General features: G+C 45.9%; 1 protein-coding gene across 9 annotated transcripts in view; it reads right to left on the reverse strand.

The window, feature by feature from the left end:
• KIAA0232 (KIAA0232 ortholog) overlaps positions 1-18,900 on the reverse strand; it is an 85,799-nt gene that overhangs the window by 24,276 nt on the left and 42,623 nt on the right. For 8 of the 9 annotated variants that reach the window (XR_006605344.1, XM_045075404.1, XM_045075374.1 and 5 more), the window contains 2 exons: positions 10,247-10,384; positions 1,854-1,904 (listed from right to left, as the gene is read on the reverse strand). Coding sequence is in view for 8 of the 9 variants with exons in the window: in XM_045075374.1 (XP_044931309.1) it covers positions 1,854-1,904; positions 10,247-10,384 (189 nt within the window). In the remaining variant the exon portion in view is untranslated. The remainder of the gene's footprint in view (positions 1-1,853; positions 1,905-10,246; positions 10,385-18,900) is intronic. The other variant, XM_045075396.1, reaches the window with a different exon arrangement.

Here is an 18,900-nt window from a genome sequence, read left to right on the forward strand (position 1 = left end):
GTGTGGGGGGAACAGGCTCCCTGCTGAGCAGAGAGCCCCATGTGGGGCTCGATCCCAGGACCCTGAGATCATGAACTGAGCCGAAGGCAGAGGCTTAACCCACTGAGCCACCCAGGCACCCCGAGCCTACTGGATCTTAAGAAATAAAGTAAATCAGGGGCATCTGGGTGGCTCGGGTCGTGTCTCAGGATCGTGAGATCGAGCCCCACGTCTGCTTATCCCTCTCCTTCTGCTTCTTTCTCTCTCCCAAATAAATAAATAAATAAATAAATAAATAAAATCTTAAAAGAGAAAAGGGAATAAAGCAACAGCAACACCTGTGAGGGACAACATGCTGCAGGTAAAAACACTGTTACTGTTCTAGCACTAAACTCATAAACTGCTTTTTCAAGCAGTATCACCTAACAGTCACTGCCCAGCGTCAAATGAACACGTAAAAATGCCGCACCCACCCCCCACCCCCACCAAAAAACAAGAGCATGCCAAGCTGCAAGCAACTGTCCTCCAAATCCGGACCCAGGGGAGCACACATGAAGACTGGCTAGTGTCCGCGTACACAGGCACCCACAGGGTTAGCGCTCACTTGGTCAATAGACGGTCATGATCACGGGGCCAGGCATGACCCCGGGAGAGACAGGGCCCTGTCTTCCCAGAGCGGACACTGGAACAGTGCCTGCCACTCAGACAAGATGGCCAAGTGGCATGTATTTGGCCCTGGGGTCCCAGGGGCCGGGTCTGAATTCCCACCCAACCTCATACCTACTGGGTGGCAGAGAAACCAAGGACAATACACCTTCCCCTCAAGGCCCATGAGGGTGAATTAGGAGGACGTGCCTGTGAGGCACCAATGTTGGTGCCATTTCCAGATTTTGTGTATGCTTTCCATTTTCCAAAATCTCATTAATGGATTGGATTCACTGCTTCTAAAATGCCTTTAAATTTTGCTCTGCTTTGAGTTGGACGTTGGAGGAGTAAGAAAGATAATTAACCTGACCCAGGTCACCCCAAGTTCCCTGGATTCTGCCAGAATCCAGGGCCCTGGCACGACCACATTCCCTCGCCAAGCCCATAGGTGGAGCAGCAGACACAGCCGTGCCCCTGGAATCCAAGCCATGGTCGGATGCAGCAGCTACTGTCCTACTGCTTCTGAGAAATTCTTTTACGTGCTCCCTTCCCACAACATGCTCAGTCCTTCTCCATCCTCTCCACACTGCACATCCTTCTCAATATGAGGGAAACAAAGGCAATCACACTCAGTCCGTTATCTCTCCTATCCACATTCAAAGCTTTCTATCACTATCTCTCCATCTCAAAGCTTCATCTTCTATGGAGAGATCATTTGAACTGGATACTCCTAACTGCTGGCCAGGCACTCCCACCCCAACCCTGTGGTCACTAACCAAAAGGACACAGGAGTGTTCCATTCACACGCAGGAACACATGAGTCAAAAAGACCAGGTCTGCACGTCATCCCAGGGCTCACCATGTGACTGTGGCTTGCCACACCAGGAAAATGATGACACCAGGGCTGATGCATGTCCTGTAGGCTATTACTGCATTTCCTACACCAGCCCCAACTTCTCTCCTCCCCACCATTCCCGCAGTGCTCCTGTGCTACTTACTGGGGGTGTCCCTCCTCTCTTCCTGCCAACCCTTCTACTCCCTTCTACTGAGCGTCTTCATTTCTGTTACATGTTTAGAATTGAAGACATTATTTTGTCCCCTGAATGTCTCTTCTTCATAGCACCGATGACCTTCAGCACCACGACAGATGGACAGAAGAAAGGGACAGGGATTCATTCACCCATCAATTTGTTGACTTTTACTCTGCAATTTCCATTAAGGCGTCTCACCTCATCTTGGGTGCCTGGTGTCCTCCCTGGTTCCATCACTCCAGAAAGTACCTATCAGGACAGGAAAGCGTAGCACTTTGGGGACTCCGATGAGCCACATCTCCTGGCACCCCACCCACCAGAGGTTCTGCCCACAGTGAGACACCAGCGGGTGTAATGCATGGGCTCCTGGAATGCATGTACTAGCCACACGGAGGTCACAGCTAGTGATCCCCGCAGAAACACGAGACCAAGTGAGGAGAGCAATCTTGGATCTTCCAGTCCCAGCTGCCATATTATTTCAAGAGCGTAAGACCCCACACAAGACCAGCAACAGAACCTCCCAGCTGAGCCCTAGCTGACCCACACTGCTGTGAGGAAGTGAAAACAGCTATCAGTGTAAGTCATTAAGTTTTGGAGTACTTGGTCAGGCACCAATAACCAAGGTACACACTTCCAAATACCCATACCCTGCACATGGACAGAACTCATTTACAATTTTTCAGATCTCAGATTTTTATTTTGTTTAAGATTGTATTTATTTATTAGACAGAGAGAGACACAGCAAGAGAGGGAATAGGAGAGGGAGAAGCAGGCTTCCCGCAGAGAAGGGAGCCCGATATGGAGCTCGATCCCAGGATGCTGGGATCACGACCTGAGCTGAAGGCAGAGGCTTAATCCACTGAGTCACCCAGGTAGGCCCCCCCCCTTTTTTAGAGAGACAGTGAGAGAGTGCACTCACAAGCTGGGGGGCTGGGAGAGTGGGGAGAGAAAGAATCTTTTTTTTTTTTTTTTTTTTTGAGAGGGAGAATCTTAAACAGGTTCCATGCCCAGAGCAGAGCCAGTCTCATGAGGGCCTCAGTCTCACAGCCCTGAGATCACGACCTGAGCTGAAATCAAGAGTTGGACGCTTAACTGACTGAGCCACCAAGGCACCCCTCAGACTTGGAATTTCTAAAGCAGAGTTGTAAGATGAGTGGCAGGAAACCTACTGGTGATGATAAACTGTAAAGAATCACTTCCATTTTAAAAGCGTTTTTAAAATGCAGAACTAAGTTAACATTAAGCCAATAAACAAAAGGGTATCAAGTGAGACAAGGGAGAATTGATACCAGGGTTCCCAGGCTCATGCCTCAGTGGCCAGGGAAGGAACAGAAACACGTGCCGTGGCTAGCTGTAATGCAGGAGGAAGTGGAGGATGGGGCACGCACTATGCAGACAGAACAGACTTCTCTGGCCTACAGCCATTCAAAGATTTAGAAAACAAAAAACAAAAAACAAAAAAAATCCAAACCCAAACAAAAAATTGTTTCTGCCAAGGCATCTGCACGAGGGCCGCGACTCCTATACTTGACCACAGGAAGAGCTACAAGAAGCCACCCCATGGCTGCCTCCAGCTCGTTACACCTGCTCTCCAGAACACGGTAGAGGGGAGCAGAGAAATACCCACTGGGTACTACCAAATGCCTACCACATGCCAGGGAGGACAAGACCCACATCTTCTTAGAAAGATGGACAAAAAGCAGTTACAATTTGTCCTAAGAAGTAGAGGATGGCAGTGTCTGTTACAAGTAATGATCAAATAACGTGATTCACAAAGGCTTCGAAAAAGGTAACTCCACTCTGCCTCATCTGTGGCTGGGGGAGGGGGCGATAGCCCCCCTCAAGCACCCAGTTGGATTCATGACCCACACCACCACCCTCACAGGTTGCCTGCTGGCCCTCCCGCCCCCTACCCCTGCCACAGATTTATAGCAACTCCCATTTCTTCCCTTTCCCATACCCTCACTTCTCGACATTTGATATTCAGGACTCTCTTGTAAAAACCACAATTTCCTACCTTTTCTAAAGAGAGATCAGAAGACCTAGCCCCATCAGGCCCGCACCTGCCACAGTCACAACCAGTGAGTGTGGAGACAAGCCTGTGCCTGGCAGGCCTCATGCTCTCCACTGTCCTACTCACTCAGCTTCTTCCTTGGCCCTAGAGACACGAGCTCTCCGGGTCTGGGCAAGACACACAGACAAGCCACCGGTCTGTTACCCCACCTCCCCGCAAACCATGCAGCCTCAGAGGCAACCCCCTCACACCCAACTGTCCTTTCCCAGTCTCCACGTGGCCTTCTTCCCACCAAGCTCACGTTCAAAGCTCTATTCATACCTCCACCCACAGATTTGTGTCTTTTCCCTAATTTCCTGTCCTCAGAAATGAAAATCGCATAATTTTTTTTGAAGATTTATTTGAGGGGCACCTGGGTAGCTCAGATGGTGAAGCACCTGCCTCCGGCTCAGATCATGAACTCAGGGTCCTGGGATCAAGGCCAGCGGTCAGGCTCCCTGCTCAGCAGGGAGACTGCCTCTCCTTCTCACTCTGACACTCTCCCTGCTTGTGTGCTCTCTGACAAATACATAAAATCTTTAAAATAAAAAGATCTGAGAGAGTGAGCACGTGAGCAGGGGGAGTGGCAGAGGGAGAGGAGCCCCAGCAGACTCTCTGCTGAGCGCAGAGCCCCCTGCAGGGCTTCATGTCCCAACCCTGAGATCATGGCCTGAGCTGAAATCAAGAGTCAGATGCTCAAGTGACTGAACCTCCCAGCCAGGCATCCCTGAAAACTGTATTCTTGCAGTGGCTTAGACCAAACACCATAGCTATCCTCCCCAATTCCTCCCTTTTCTCCACTCCAAATCAAGTCCTGTCAGCTCTACCTTCAAAATGCATTTAGAATCCCACTAATTCTCATGGTCCTCTCCCTTCCAGACTGCCACTTTCTCTGAGTCGGCCCCCTGTCAGTGCAGCAGTCCACAGGGTCCTAGCAGCAGAGATGTCAGGTTACACTAGCCTCTGCTCCAGACTCACCAACACTTCACCACTTCCCAGAGGAAAAGCCAAAATCCTCCCAAAGGCCTACAGGTGTCCCTGAATGCCTCCCCTCCATGGAACCGGGGTAAGGCGGAGGCCGCGTGGGCAGGCCCGGGGCCGGTTGTGACAGCACAGCCACCGGGAGCGCACTCAGCTTTAGCGACCACTGACCAGCTTCTCGGGGGTCTGGCCTACAGACCCAGCACAGCCTCACCACTTACAATGTTCAGAACCCCCTAAGTGTTACTTATCACTGTTTCGATGCTATTATCATCCAGAATGAGTTACGGTCAAAAGTCAGCATGCAAAGACACAATCAATACATACTATCAAAGCTGACTTCCACAGTAGAAAACAGCTTTGGTACATGTGGCCCTAGACAGCATGGAAACACCACCAACTCAGATACGAGGATGTGCAATGAGCTTTTGCTGGGGGGCTGCAGGCACTGCGGGCACATGAGTCATGGCCACAAGCCCCTGTGAGGCTCAATGACAGCCTCAGACCAGGCGACTGCCCAGGCTGACCAGCAGCTCTACTTCCCAAACCTCACCAAGTTATCACCTCGAGCCTACCTTACTCCCTAGACGGGGCCCGGTGCGGCGCCTCACCTTCCACGAACGCCCAAACTGGGCGACGACACACCAGCTGCGGAGCAGCTTTCAGTAGCCCCATTAGAATAAGCAGAAATATCACTCATTAAAATGGAAAAAAACAAAACAAAACAAAAAAAAACCCCAAACAATATAAAAAGCTCCAATTCCAGGGACTGAGAAAACGGAACCAAGGAAACTTGAGGATTCCAAAATACAAGTCGGCAAACTCCAACACTAAAAACAGGACAAGACAAGGTCTGGATATAGGGGACATCAGGCACACGCCCCGTCCTCGGATGACAGAAACCACTCAGAGCGTCCCTTGACGAAACCAGCCATCTGGGGGGCATGGGGGCCATGGCTGGCACAACCCAAGCAGAGCCAATGCAAACGTGCTGGAGCAGAAAGGTGCCTGGGGAAGCACAGGTCACTCGTGGGTGCAAATGAAGGCCATCCACAAGGGCAGCTTAGGCCAGGCCTCACCAACAGCAAAGCCCACAAGGGTCACAAACTCCTCGGGGCGGGGGGCTGGTGGTGGTGGTGGTGGTGGTGGGGTGTGTGTGTGTGTGTGTACGTGTGTCCTGATACCAACTGCCCACAGTCTTCGTGGAGGTTGCCCAACTTTATTCAATGTCTAACATGAAATTTGACATAATGGAGTTTCCTACTGTTTTGGTGACATCTCTTAGACAAAATATTGGGCTGAGCAGGTCAAAGAGATGTCCTGTGATGTGGGGGCACAACCTGCTGCAGGCAGGGAGAGAGCGGGAGGAGACACAGCGTCACTTCCCAAAGTGGCGTCAGCAAGTCCACCATCCTCCTGAAACGACCCAAGGAAGTCTGAGGCTGTGGACGCTTTTACAGAAACAACTAGCCCAGTCCCTAGCACAGTCACACATGCACACACACACGGACGTCAGGACAAAAGAACCCATGCCGAACACGTACCAGCACCCCACCTTACCCACCAAATACAACAGCCTCATTTATGTCGCTGTTGTGTAGTTATGTCAAGAGCATTTTAACTGGATTGTAGACTTTTGGATTCTGGTCAACTGGCAGTGACTGGGTGGGAAAGCAAAGCCCAGAACCATGGATGTCACCATCCTCAGTATTTAGGGAATGGACACCATGCCCATATGCAAACATTCACTGTGGCCAAAACAGAAAACAAAACTCCTGCATTCTAATTTCCTTGGCAGGACTTCTTTGTACCTTTATTTCCACTGAAGCTGCCAGACAGATTCTAGAAAGAAAAGCCTAGGGACAAAGAGCCTACAGTTTATGAACAGCAACAGTGATCTCTTTCTAAAGTTATAGGCCATAAGGAAAGAGGGATTTTTTTCCAGTTCTTTCCATGGACTCCCTGTGTCATGCTGAGTCAGCCGGAGCGCTGGCTGAAGGACTCTGCGCTGATACACACACAGCAGCAGGCACTCTGAGAAAGGCCGGAGGGCTCCAGAATGTCCTACTTCCTCTTCCTCCATTCCCAAGCATGACCGCAGCTCCTGGTACATGCCTTGCACATTCACTTACCTGGCTCTTTTTCATTTGGTAAGATTAAAAGCCATCATTAGGAAAAAGCAATGCAACAATTTTTTATACAATGAGAAGAACAAATTGGACAGCTTCACTGGACTTGAAAACAAAAATCCCCCCTCTGACTTCCCAGCAAAGGGAAGCATTTTTTCCAAAGCAACAAAGGAAAAGAACCACTCTCCTCCGCTTGCACTGTTCCAGATTCACACCAAATCCTTTCCAGCACATACCACGCTCAGCGAGGATGAACCAGATGTGAGTGCCATGAGGCAGGGGAGTCTTGTGTTAAGCTAGGAGAAGGCACCTGTACTCCCCAGGGGAGTACTGTACTCCACGAGGCAGGGGAGTCTTGTGTTAGGCTAGGAGAAGGCACCTGTACTCCTCACTCTTTCACGGTTCACGTTAGGCACCCTGGTTTTCTTTTTCTTTTTTTAAAAACATTTTATTTATTTATTTGACAGAGAGAGAGAGATTACAAGTAGGCAGAGAGGTAGGCAGAGAGAAAGGAGGAAGTTGGCTCCCTGCTGAGCAGAGAACCCAATGTGGGGCTCAATCCCAGGACCCTGAGATCATGATCTGAGCCAAAGGCAGAGGCTTAACCCACTGAGCCACTAAGGCGCCCTGCACCCTGGATTTCTACTCCGCTTCCCTTCACCATGAGTCGAAGGCAAGAGTCATTTCTCAGCAACTTTGGTCCAAAGCAGAAATAAGAAATAAGATCCTCTCCCAGACTGAAACTCCTAACTCATATTTTCCTCTCAAGCGTGACTCAGCAGCTTTGATTTTACTCAAAGAATTTACCTGAACTAAACTCTCCTTAAAAAAACCACCTGCCATTTTTCAACTCCAAATTATTTTTCCTTCAATGTCAGGTAGAAAATATCTTTTGCAAAACTATCCAACCACCCACTTCTCTCTGAGCATTGCCCCTGCCCCAGAAGTGGACCCCCAAGCAACTCTGCCCCCTCCCTGCAGCTCGCCAACCAGGGGTGGGGGGGTGGACGATGTCTGGCCCAGTCCGACCAATTACAGTTCTCCCCAGCTGAACGGTGCTGGATACCAGCCTTCAGCAGTGGTGCTGGGCTAGGGATGGCGGGTGGTTTTCTCAGCATGCTGGCTAAAGCAGAGAAAGCCAGACTTCAGAGAGAGGTGGAACAACCCAGAAGCAGAGAAAGAAGCAAATGAGAGAATGTGGATCATTAGAGTAAATGACTTTGGCTGCCAATTATTTTGTTCCCAGTTGAGGCCTCTCCTCAGGCCCTGCATTCCCAGACCTGGTTTCAGTGAGCTATCCCTACATCCTTCATGTATATTCCCACTTTTTCTTAAACTAGGTTCCTGATGCTCCCCTTGTTGTAATGCAACAGTTCGAAAGATGGCCACGTGAGCAATAACTTTCAAATCCCTATCCTACAGTCTAAGAAGCAGCACTTTCATGAGATCAAAAGTCAAAGATCAAAGGGGTAGGGAGAGGAACCCAGTGGGAGAGGACAGGAAGGGTCGGGATGACAAGGGGGGACTGCCCCAAGACTGCACTCACGCTATCAAGCACCAGGAGACCAGGACCCAGGGAGCTCATGGTGTCAGTCCCCAAGGCACACAGTCACGAAGGGAAGACAGAAGTGAAAAACAGCAACAGCAGTGGCGGACACGAGACGTGCACAAGCAGAACAAGACAGTGCCAGGGCTCGGCTCTCAGAGACAGCACTGGGTGGGAGAACACAGAGCGGAGGTGCCCGGGAACAAGCCTGGGGAGCCGTGCGTGCTACGCGGTGGCCACACAGAAGACCCCTCCACAGATCACCCAATGCAGCAAACCTGGTTATCCCAACATCAGCCATGAGGTTAACTCCTGTAACTGTTTTATCTTCTAATATTACATAAAATATTTGTCATGTCCCTTAGCATCCTGATAGAAAATGGTTTTAGAATATAATCACCCATTTAAATTAAAAAGTTTCTAGAGGACAGTATCCTTTCAACTCAACTCTGCTTTAAAAAAGATACTTAAACCACACCGTGTCAAATAACTGCTAAAAGCAAAATAAAATAATTTTCTAAGTAGTAGGATCTCAAAGAGTACGTCTTATAGTGAGTAATAAAAATTGCACAGTACTGGGGCCCTTGGGTAGCTCAGTGAGTTAAGTGTCTGCCTTCAATTCAGGTCATGATCCCAGAGTCCTGGGATTGAGTCCTGCACTGGGCTCCCTGCTCAATGGGGAGTCTGCTTCTCCCCCTCCCTCCGCCACTACTCCCTGCTTGTGCTCTCTTGCTCTCTCTCAAATAAATAAAGAAAAAGAAAAGAATTGCATAGTATTAATTAAATGGGTTATTATATCTAAAACCATGTTTTTTCAGGATGATAAAGGACATGACAAATATTTTACATGAAGTATTAGAAGACTGATATAATACAATAATCTTATACGGGGTGCCTGGCTGGCTCAGTCAGTACAGCATGTGACTCTTGATCTCAGGGTCGCGAGTTCAAGCTCCATGTTGGGCACAGAACTTACTTTGAAAAAAATCTTGTAATATTTTGTAAAAACCAACAAAAAATTATGAATCATAAGCAAATGTAGTGTCCTCAAAATACTAAACTAGGATCCCATTTCTAGGAATGGATCTAAAAGAAATAATCTAGAATATGGAAAAGCCACATATGAAAATATTCGGGAGAATATGACAGAAAATAAAGAGTGGCTGGCTCAGTCAGGAGAGCATGCAACTCTGGATCTCAGGAGTCATGAGACTGAGCACAGAAATTACTTAAAAAAAAAAAAAAAAGCAAGCTAAGTAAATATCCACTAATAAAGAGTGTATTATATTGCTGTTGGAATATTATTTGATGAAATAGAACTTAGCCACTACAAAGAATAAAGATAATGTAGTAAAAAGATGGAACATGTTTAATGGGAAAAAAGGATATAGAATTTGGTGTATACTCTAATTGTAACAGTACTTTAAATGAATATATTTTAATGCAACTTCATTTATGCATTAAAATGTCCTAGAGGAGGGAAGCCTGGGTGGCTCAGTTGGTTGGGCAGCTGCCTTTGGCTCAGGTCATGATCCCAACGTCCTGGGATCGAGTCCCACATCAGGCTCCTTGCTCAGCGGGGAGCCTGCTTCTCCCTCTGCCTCTGCCTGCCATTCTGTCTGCCTGTGACTGCTCTCTCCCTCTCTCTCTCTGATAAATAAATAAAAAAAAAACATCTAAAATGTCCTAGAGGAAAGAGTGTTACTGTTCACATTACAGCCTTAAGATAATGAGTAGTTTATTTTTCTAAGTTTCTTTGGTCAAGATGTTGTAATTGTGTACTTATAAACACACACACACACACAAACACACACCCCCCCGCCCCTCCCCCGCCCCGGTCTTTTTTCTTCTCTTGAGCATTAGAAATAAAATGTGAACCTACTTCGTCAGAAGCAGAGCGAAGACACTGGACAGCAGCCTGTTTTTTCATTTCTTCTAGAGTCAGGTCTGAGCACTTTTTCTTACTCTTTCCCCATTTCTTGTAAGCTCCTCTTTCCCAGCCCAGGAAGATGTCATTCTCCTTAAATAAGATTAGACAGAGTTCAATGAACAGTGAACTAAGAAGCAAGTTTCAAACACTTTTCCTTCCCAAATGCTCAAACACATTCCCCTCCCAAGTGCATTCATCGCTAGTAAGTTCAGAGACCACAGACACAGTCAGTCTGAGGGCTTTGGAATAATCATTCATTTGGTACCTATTACCCAGATTTGCATTATATTATGATTTATTTACGATCTTAAGGAATATGACCCACTGACATGAAGTGGTAATAAACTCAGACATTTGTATGTAAATTAAGTACAGCATAAATAAATTCCAGACTGCAAACACAATTAAATGTCTTCTGTACTTCCCACTCTTTGATAATGAGTGTATATATTACTATGAGATTTTCCATTTAACAGTTAAGTGGTTCAATTCCTATTTCTTTACCTTGTAGTCTAAAAAACAACAGATATAAAATATTTTATGTTGGCATTGTAAGTTTATTTTTCCCCTTGGTTACACAGGCCCATAATCAAAATCTGAAGAAAATTTGGAAAGTGGGAAGAAAGCAAAATCATCCATGATACTACCACCCAGTGAGAACCTGAATTATTTGGTCTGCTTCATTTGGCCTTTTCTGTATGCTTTAAAAATCACAGACTTGAATTCATGCTAGTTATAGAATATTGTATTTGACTTAACTTACTAAACCGTAAGCATCACCTCAACATTACCACAAATTCTTTGCCTATAGAATATTCTAAAACACAAGTTTACAGCTATTTCCCTAAGCTGGGACTTTAAAGTAATATTTTTAATTGCTTTGCTACTTTGTCTCACCCAATTTAAAAATAAGTAAATAAAAAGCCTTCCAATAGATAAATTATGATTAAAACCAGTGGACAGACAATAAGAAAAAAAAAGGACCAGAAAGACAATGGCAAAATTTTAAAAATTACTTAGAAGATGGTGTGGCCTATAGCAGGCCCTCAGGACATGGCTACAATTATATGTACAAGAGGAGATAGAGATGGAAAAGCATAATAATAAAAAGATTTTAAAAATCAAATCATACACGATCAATTGTGTAACCCAATTTTTACTTTGATTCAATACACAAAAATTACTTTAATGCCACCAGATAAGAGTGGGAGAACAGTCCCTCCCTCTACACCCCTCATTATTAGCATACTTTCCTTAATTTCTTGGGCATGTCTGCAGATCTCATGAATCTGAAAAACAAATTTTCTGGCTGAGTGGTGTCAACTCGTTTTCCAAGGGAAAATGTGTTTAATGGCCAAGTAAGTACTAGCAGTATATTTCCATTTATCTGACGGGTTTGGCTGGACAACACCTGAAACCTGACATTCCTTATCAGTGATATCTTCTGGTGATCAGGTTTGTCCTCTAAGAGGAGCAGCAGACCCGTAACAACACAGACCTGAAGCTTCCAAACGCAGAAAGAAACGTAGTAATTCTGTTCGTAGTATATAAAACAAAGGAAGTAGAAAAGCTATTTCTGAAATGATGAACACAGGACTCGTTTTTGTGTGAGCTGTTGAGCCTGGCTCCTTCTCCTTCTTGAGATTATCAACATGTTTCTGCACTGAAGCTGTTATTACAGCTCAGCAGAGGTAACACACATTCAAAGTCCTAACGAAGTTTTATTTCACAGACAGAAGGGGCTTTCAAAATTCAGTTCACGTGGTCAGGTGCTCTTTCTGGAGGCAGTCTGACAAAACATCTCAAACATCTTAAACACAGGTGTGTACTTTCAATCTAACAGTTCTATTTCTGAGAATTTATCCTAACAGAATAATCACCTCTGTGCGCACAGGCTTAGCTGCTGTGGTACTGATCACAATGCTGTCAACCAAGGCAAACAGCCAGAAACCTAAATGCCAAATAAGGAAGACTTGGTTAAATAAGTTATAGTTTATCCAGGCGATGAGATATGCACGACAGCCATTAAGGAGATTACGCAGCGCACTTACTGACAAAGCTATCTGCAATATACTAGGATAAAGTCTACACAGCAGTACAACCTCGTTTCGTGTGAAGGTGCGTGTGCGCACACGTTACCATGCACTAGAAGGTCTGAGAAATGACCTAAGAGGTCACTGAGGAGCTTATCTCTCAGTGAGCAGGAGAAGCACACGAATATTATTTTCTGATTTTTCTTATAATTAGGTCATACTGTTTAATAGTCAAAAGTTGTTGGGGCACCTGGGTGGCTCAGTCATGAAGGGTCTGCCTTCGGCTCAGGTCATGATCCCGAAGTCCTGGGATCAAGCCCCACATTGGGCTGGCTCCCTGCTCGTGAGAGCCTGCTCTTCCCTCTCCCTCTGGTACTACCTCCTGCTTGTGATCTCTCACTTGCTCTTGCTCTTTCAAATAAGTAAAATCTTTTAAATAAAAAAAGTTGTGATATTGTTTTAATAGAAAATTTACTAAGTCAAAAACAGAGAAACTTGGAAGAGTGCCTGCCACTCTTCACCTAGGATAGGTTATCTGGCATGGGCTTCACATTTCCTACCTGGCATCCTAGGTCTACCCATAAATGTGGACTCCCCCGTTCATCCGGCAGTGACTTCAGTGTTTGCTCTGGGGCACTAGGGATCATAAGTATGAACACAGCAGAGGCCCTGCCTGCCAGAGGTGCCCAGTCTGGTATGAAATACAAACTCAAAGGCTAACACCTGAGAATGGCTGTTGCTGCTATAAAGAGGTCTGCAGAACACATTCAGAAAGGCTAAAAGGGGCACATTCTTTTCCTTGGCCTGGTTGGCCCGACTTTTCCCTCTGCCTGCCCCTCTCCCAAACTAGTGCTCTCTCAATCTCTGACAAGCAAATAAAATATTTTAAAAATATAAATAAGTAGGTGCACCTGGGTGGCTCAGTTGTTAAGTGGCTGCCTTTGGCTCAGGTCATCATCCCAGGGTCCTGGGATCGAGCCCTGCATCGGGCTTCCTGCTCCATGGGAAGCCTGCTTTTCCCTCTCCTACTCCCCCTGCTTGTGCTCCCTCTCTCGCTGTCTCTGTCAAATAAATAAATAAAATCTTAAAATCTTAAATATATATACGTGTGTGTGTGTGTGTAAATAAATAAAATTTTTTAAAAAACCTATTTCTCGCCCCCAAAGGAAACCCTATACCATTAGCATTCCCTTCCCATCACTACTCTGCTCTCTCCTGAGTCACTGGGAACTCCTGGCCTGCTGTCTCTATGCATCTGACTATTCTGGAAATTTCATATAAATGGAGTGATATGATCGACCACCTTTTCTGCATCTGGCTTCTTCCCCTCGGGGCAAGGTTTTGAAGGCTCATCCTTCGTACAGGCTGTGGCACATACCAGGGCTCCACTCCCTTTTCTTTTTTTTTTTTTTTTTACAGATTTTATTTATTTATTTTACAGAGAGAGACCACAAGTAGGCAGAGAGGCAGGCAGAGAGAGAGGAGGAAGCAGGCTCCCTGCTGAGCAGAGAGCCCGATACGGGACTCGATCCCAGGACCCTGAGATCATGACCCAAGCCGAAGGCAGCGGCTTAACCCACTGAGCCACCCAGGCACCCTCCACTCCCTTTTCTGACGGAGGAATACTCCACCCCGTTTCCTCCATGAACGCGTTAACGAACATTTGGACCCTTTTACCTCTTCGCTATTCTCAACATTCACATATAGGTTTTCGTACGGACATGTAGTTTTCATTCTCCCGACTGGAGACCCCGGAGTAGAACGGTGGGGTCACGTGGCATCTGTGTGTTCAACTCTTTGAAGAACCGACAGATGATTTTCAAAGCAGCTCTCGTTCACCATCACACCAGCAGCATCTCAGGGTTCTGCCTCCCCCACATCCTGACACTCGCCATTCCCTGGGTTTTTACCTTAGCCGTCTTGGCAAGCACGAAGTGGTGTCTCATTGTGGTCTTTATGTCCTGAATGACTAACGACTAACAACATGGGGCGCACTCTCATGGTCTTGCTGTCTTCTGTCCAGGAAAGATACACCAACAGGCCGTTTTAAAAGAATATATTCTGAACACAAATCTCCCACTAAATACAGGATTTGGGAACATTTTCTCCAATTCTATATTTTTTTTTCTTCACTTTCTTGATGATGTCCATTGGGGCACAGAAGTTTCTCATTGTGATAAATTCTCATCCACTAGGGTCTTAGGCTGCTTGCTTTTGGTGTCCTGAGAAATCACTGCCTCCTCCAAGTTGTGACAATTCACACCTATGTTTTCTTCCAAGAGCTTTATAGTTTATAGTTTCAGCTCCTTTCACTGATGACTCGAAACCAGGTGGAGTTAATACTTGCAAGTGGTTATGAAGTAGGAGTCCAACTTCCTTTACAGGCAGCTACTCTGCTATCTCGGCAGCTTTCATTGAAAAGACCATTCTTACCCCTCATGTGGTCTTGTTAGACCATAAATACACAGGTTCGTTTCTGAACACTCAGTTTCATTTCCTACAGCCATACATACACCAGGACCAAGTGGCTGTGGTTACCAGAGCCTTGTGCAAGTTTTGAAACTGAGACGTGTGAGTCCTCCAACTTTGTTCTTCAAGATTTCACTGGCTAGGGACGCCTGGGTGGCTCAGTTGGTTAAGCAGCTGCCTTCGGCTCAGGTCATGATCCCAGCGTCCTGGGATCGAGTCCCATATCGGGCTCCTTGCTCCGCAGGGAGCCTGCTTCTCCGTCTGACTCTGCCTTCCACTCTGTCTGCCTGTGCTTGCTCTCGCTCACTCTCTCTGACAAATAAATAAAATCTTTAAAAAAAAAAAAAAAAAAAAAAAAAAAAAAAAGATTTCACTGGCTACTCTGAATCTCTTTAGAGGTCTATATGGATTTTAGGATCAGCTTGCCAAAATCTCGGCAACACAGGCGGTGGGGACTTTGGCGGGGCCGCACTGTATGTGGGTCAATGCGTGGGACACCGCTGTCTTACCGACATGGAGTCTTCTTGTAGTGAACATGGTCCTTCCATATACGAGGTCTTTCTTCATTTCTCTGAGTGACGTTTTCAGTGTGCAAGTCTTGCACTTCTTCTGTTAGATTTATTCCAAAGCATTTCATCCTTTTTAATACTGCTATAAATGGACTTTTCTTAATTCCATTCCTTAAGGTTTTCTCTATACAAGATTGTGGTACCTGTGAACCATCACTTCCAAGCTGGCGGTCTTTTCTTCTCCTTTCCCAGCCGCCCTTGCTAATGCTGATCTATAATAAGACTTGGTGTATTTTGTCTTTGAAAATGTCTTTTCACACAGATACTGCCAAATACTGATATGAACCGCAGGCATGTGTTTAAACATGTTAATCGACTAGAAGACATTTATGAAATCTGTTAGATTCTTCCCTTCCTATTTGCCTTTCCACATGTCCCTGTAGTGCAGACCAGTCACCCCCAAGTCAAAGTTTGGTAGAAGCTTCTCAGCTGAACAGTGACACAGATGTGAAGATACAGACGGTCCCTGTGCACCATGGCCAGTGGGAAAGCACAGCTGCACTACAGTGTGACCCTACACAACGTCCCACCACTGAGCCGGGCCAGAGTGGGGAGCTTGCTTCTTGTTTTCCCTTTTGACAGAATGAAAATGCACAAAGCAGCTTGCCATTATTTGTGCGTCAAACAATGTTAGCTGTGAGGATGACTTTAGACATTTTGCAGATAATGTGCTGTTTTGCCTTGTAATTTTAGGGTGACGTCACAGAAACATCATCAAGCATGTAGAAAAAGCTATGTGAACAAGCAACGCAGCAGATGCACCAAGCCTTCTGGCTCTTCCACTTACTATATCCAAGAACTCCCTCCTTTTTCTGGCTTCCTATACTGTGTGAATATATTACGACTTCTTAAACAATAGCACCGAGCTAATAATCAACTTTTAAAAGAACACAGTATAAAAAGACACTTCAAGATATTTCTAGGTTATTATTTTTAGTCCCCAATGCTATACTCATTACAGATCTACTTAGGCACAAACATAAAATATTGACTGTGTGCCAAACATCTCCTTGATAAACTCAGTAAAATCAAGGATGATTTCTCGAAGTCGTAATCTTAAAGACAGAAAACATTACCAAGTACCAAAAGAAGATACGGCTAAAGAACATTCTCGGCTTGGAAATCTATTACCAAGTACTTTTCCAGACGCTACTGTGAGGTGACATAAGGCAAGGGTTTTGATTGACTTTCTCTGGCTGCCTTCTGTCAAAACGGAAACACTAGGAACTGGAGGAAGAAAAAGAACACGCCATTCTGAAATACAGCTGGGGTGATGACGTCTGCTGCTGGCTGCTCGGCACCCACCCCTACCTCCCACACCTTCCTGTTAACAGCACCCTGAAAAACCCAAACCGTGAAGTATCTGAATGGGACTGGTGCCACCCCCATCTTCAGGCTCTAACTAGCTTAATACAAATCCGCGTGTTTCATTCCTTTGGCCATAAAGATTGGCTCATACCGGCATGCGACCAATCAGAAGTGGACACTTGAAAATGAGCAAAAACAAAAGAAAAGGTGAACACATCCTCGGATGCCAGACCTATGCTCACTTTCATGCGCCCTCCATGTCCCTGGGAGCTGGCGGGAACAGCAAGCTGCCATAGGGAGGCAGGGCAGCTCTAATGACACCGGGAAAGCTCTGAACGTACCAGGCTCGGGCCAGCCCTACTTCTGGAAATTCAGTTATAGGAGACTTTTCCCCCTCGCAAGCCAACTTAGGCTAAATTTTTGGTTGCTTATGAATAGAAGATATAGCTAGAATTTGAGGAAGGGCCTAAGTAATAAATCCTCTTCTTGTTGCTCAAAAGAATGGAGACTTGCCTCTAAAAAATAAGCATAACTTCAGGCTAATTCCAGCTAGGTCCTCAGTCAATAGAAACAATTCCTCACTGGCCTCCCTGCACTCAGCACCCCAACCAGTCTATCAAGCAGCACACACGCCATCCTGCAGTGCCGGCCGTCTCCAGCAATGGGGGGAGGGGGGGGCGGCGCACGTGCAACTCCCCCCCACAGCACACCAGTTCATCAGGATGGATCTGCCCACCTGCCCAGTCCCATTCCCCATGCCCACCCCATTCTTCTGCGGCCTCCCAGCACAGGCCCTTCCTATTTCTGTGACCTCGCATGCACTCTCTCTTCCTTCTTCCTTCAACTGCTCAAAGATCTCTCCTCTGTCACTCCCACTGCCACCGTCCCCCATCCAGTGTCCCTAGTTCGGCACAGCCAGTGTTTCACAGATCCAAAAACTAGCGGCTGTCTCTGGAGGACTATCCCTAGTCAGCCCTGGATTCCTGGCACCCATCATAGTGTCTAGCACATCACATCACTACCTGCTGAATAAAAAAGCAGACATGTGCAATTAAAAAATGCAATTATTCATTAAAAAGTAATAAAAATGCAATTATTTATATTCAAAACCTTTCCTCTATTTCATTTGAAGATTCTACCCCCATAGTTCCCAAAAAACACATTTTTATTATAGTATCTTAGGGAGTCTGTGGACAGGAACTTGTGGGCCCACCCACAGTGCTAACCCCACTCTGACTGTATTGTCATACTCCCTATGTGTAAGGCTGACCTAATCAGGGTCTGCTGAGTACATGTATGCTGAAATACAGCATATGGGTGAGACTGACGAGCAACCCAGGACTGATCCAGTTTTGTGGTAGTTATCGTTAAAGAAGACAACAATCTTCCAGGGGAACACTGCAGATGCTAGCTTCCCCAGGTGGAGATGTGCTCAAGAGCAGGTCACAAGCAGTTCCAGGAATAAATGAGCTGTGCCCAACGTAGAAGTCATCAGTCCAACTTAGCAATCAGTCCTGGATATTCTTATTTAACCTCTGGGAACACAAATAATGTGATAATGCAGCTACATTTCTACAATGATGGACTCTGAGCTAGAAGATACAACTCAATTAGGAGATTTAAAAGAAACTGCAACAAAGCTACACTAATCAAAACAGTGTGGTACTCACAAAAAGACAGACACTAGACCAAAGAAATAGGACAGAGAGACCAGAAACAGACTCTTGTACATGTGTCAAATGATTTTCAACAAAGGTGGCACAACCATTCAATGGGAAAAGGACAGTCTTTTCAACAAATGGTGCTGAGAAGACTGGACATCCACCTGCAAAAGAATGATACTGGATCCGTACCTCACACCATATACAAAAATTTAACCAGAAGTGGACAAAAGACCTATATGTAAGAGCTAAATCTATAAACTCTGGGAAGAAACAGAGGGTAAAGCTTCAGGACTTAGTTTTGACAGTGATCTCTTAGGACACCAAAGGCACCGGCAACAAAAGAAAAAATAAACAAACTGAACTTCATGAAAAATTTTGAATTCTGTACATCAAAGACGCTCTCCACAGATTGAAAATAACAGCCCACAGGATGGGAGAAAATATATCCAGCCATGTCTCTGATGGGGGGGTAAACACTAAAACACATGGAGAACTCCCAACATTCAACAATAGCAAGAAACAGCCCGATTCAAAAATGGGCAAATGACATGAACAGATGGTCT

This window comes from Mustela putorius, unplaced genomic scaffold, assembly GCF_011764305.1.
Source record: "Mustela putorius furo isolate JIRA1106 unplaced genomic scaffold, ASM1176430v1.1 tig00000083_pilon_pilon_pilon, whole genome shotgun sequence".
Lineage (NCBI taxonomy): Eukaryota > Metazoa > Chordata > Mammalia > Carnivora > Mustelidae > Mustela > Mustela putorius.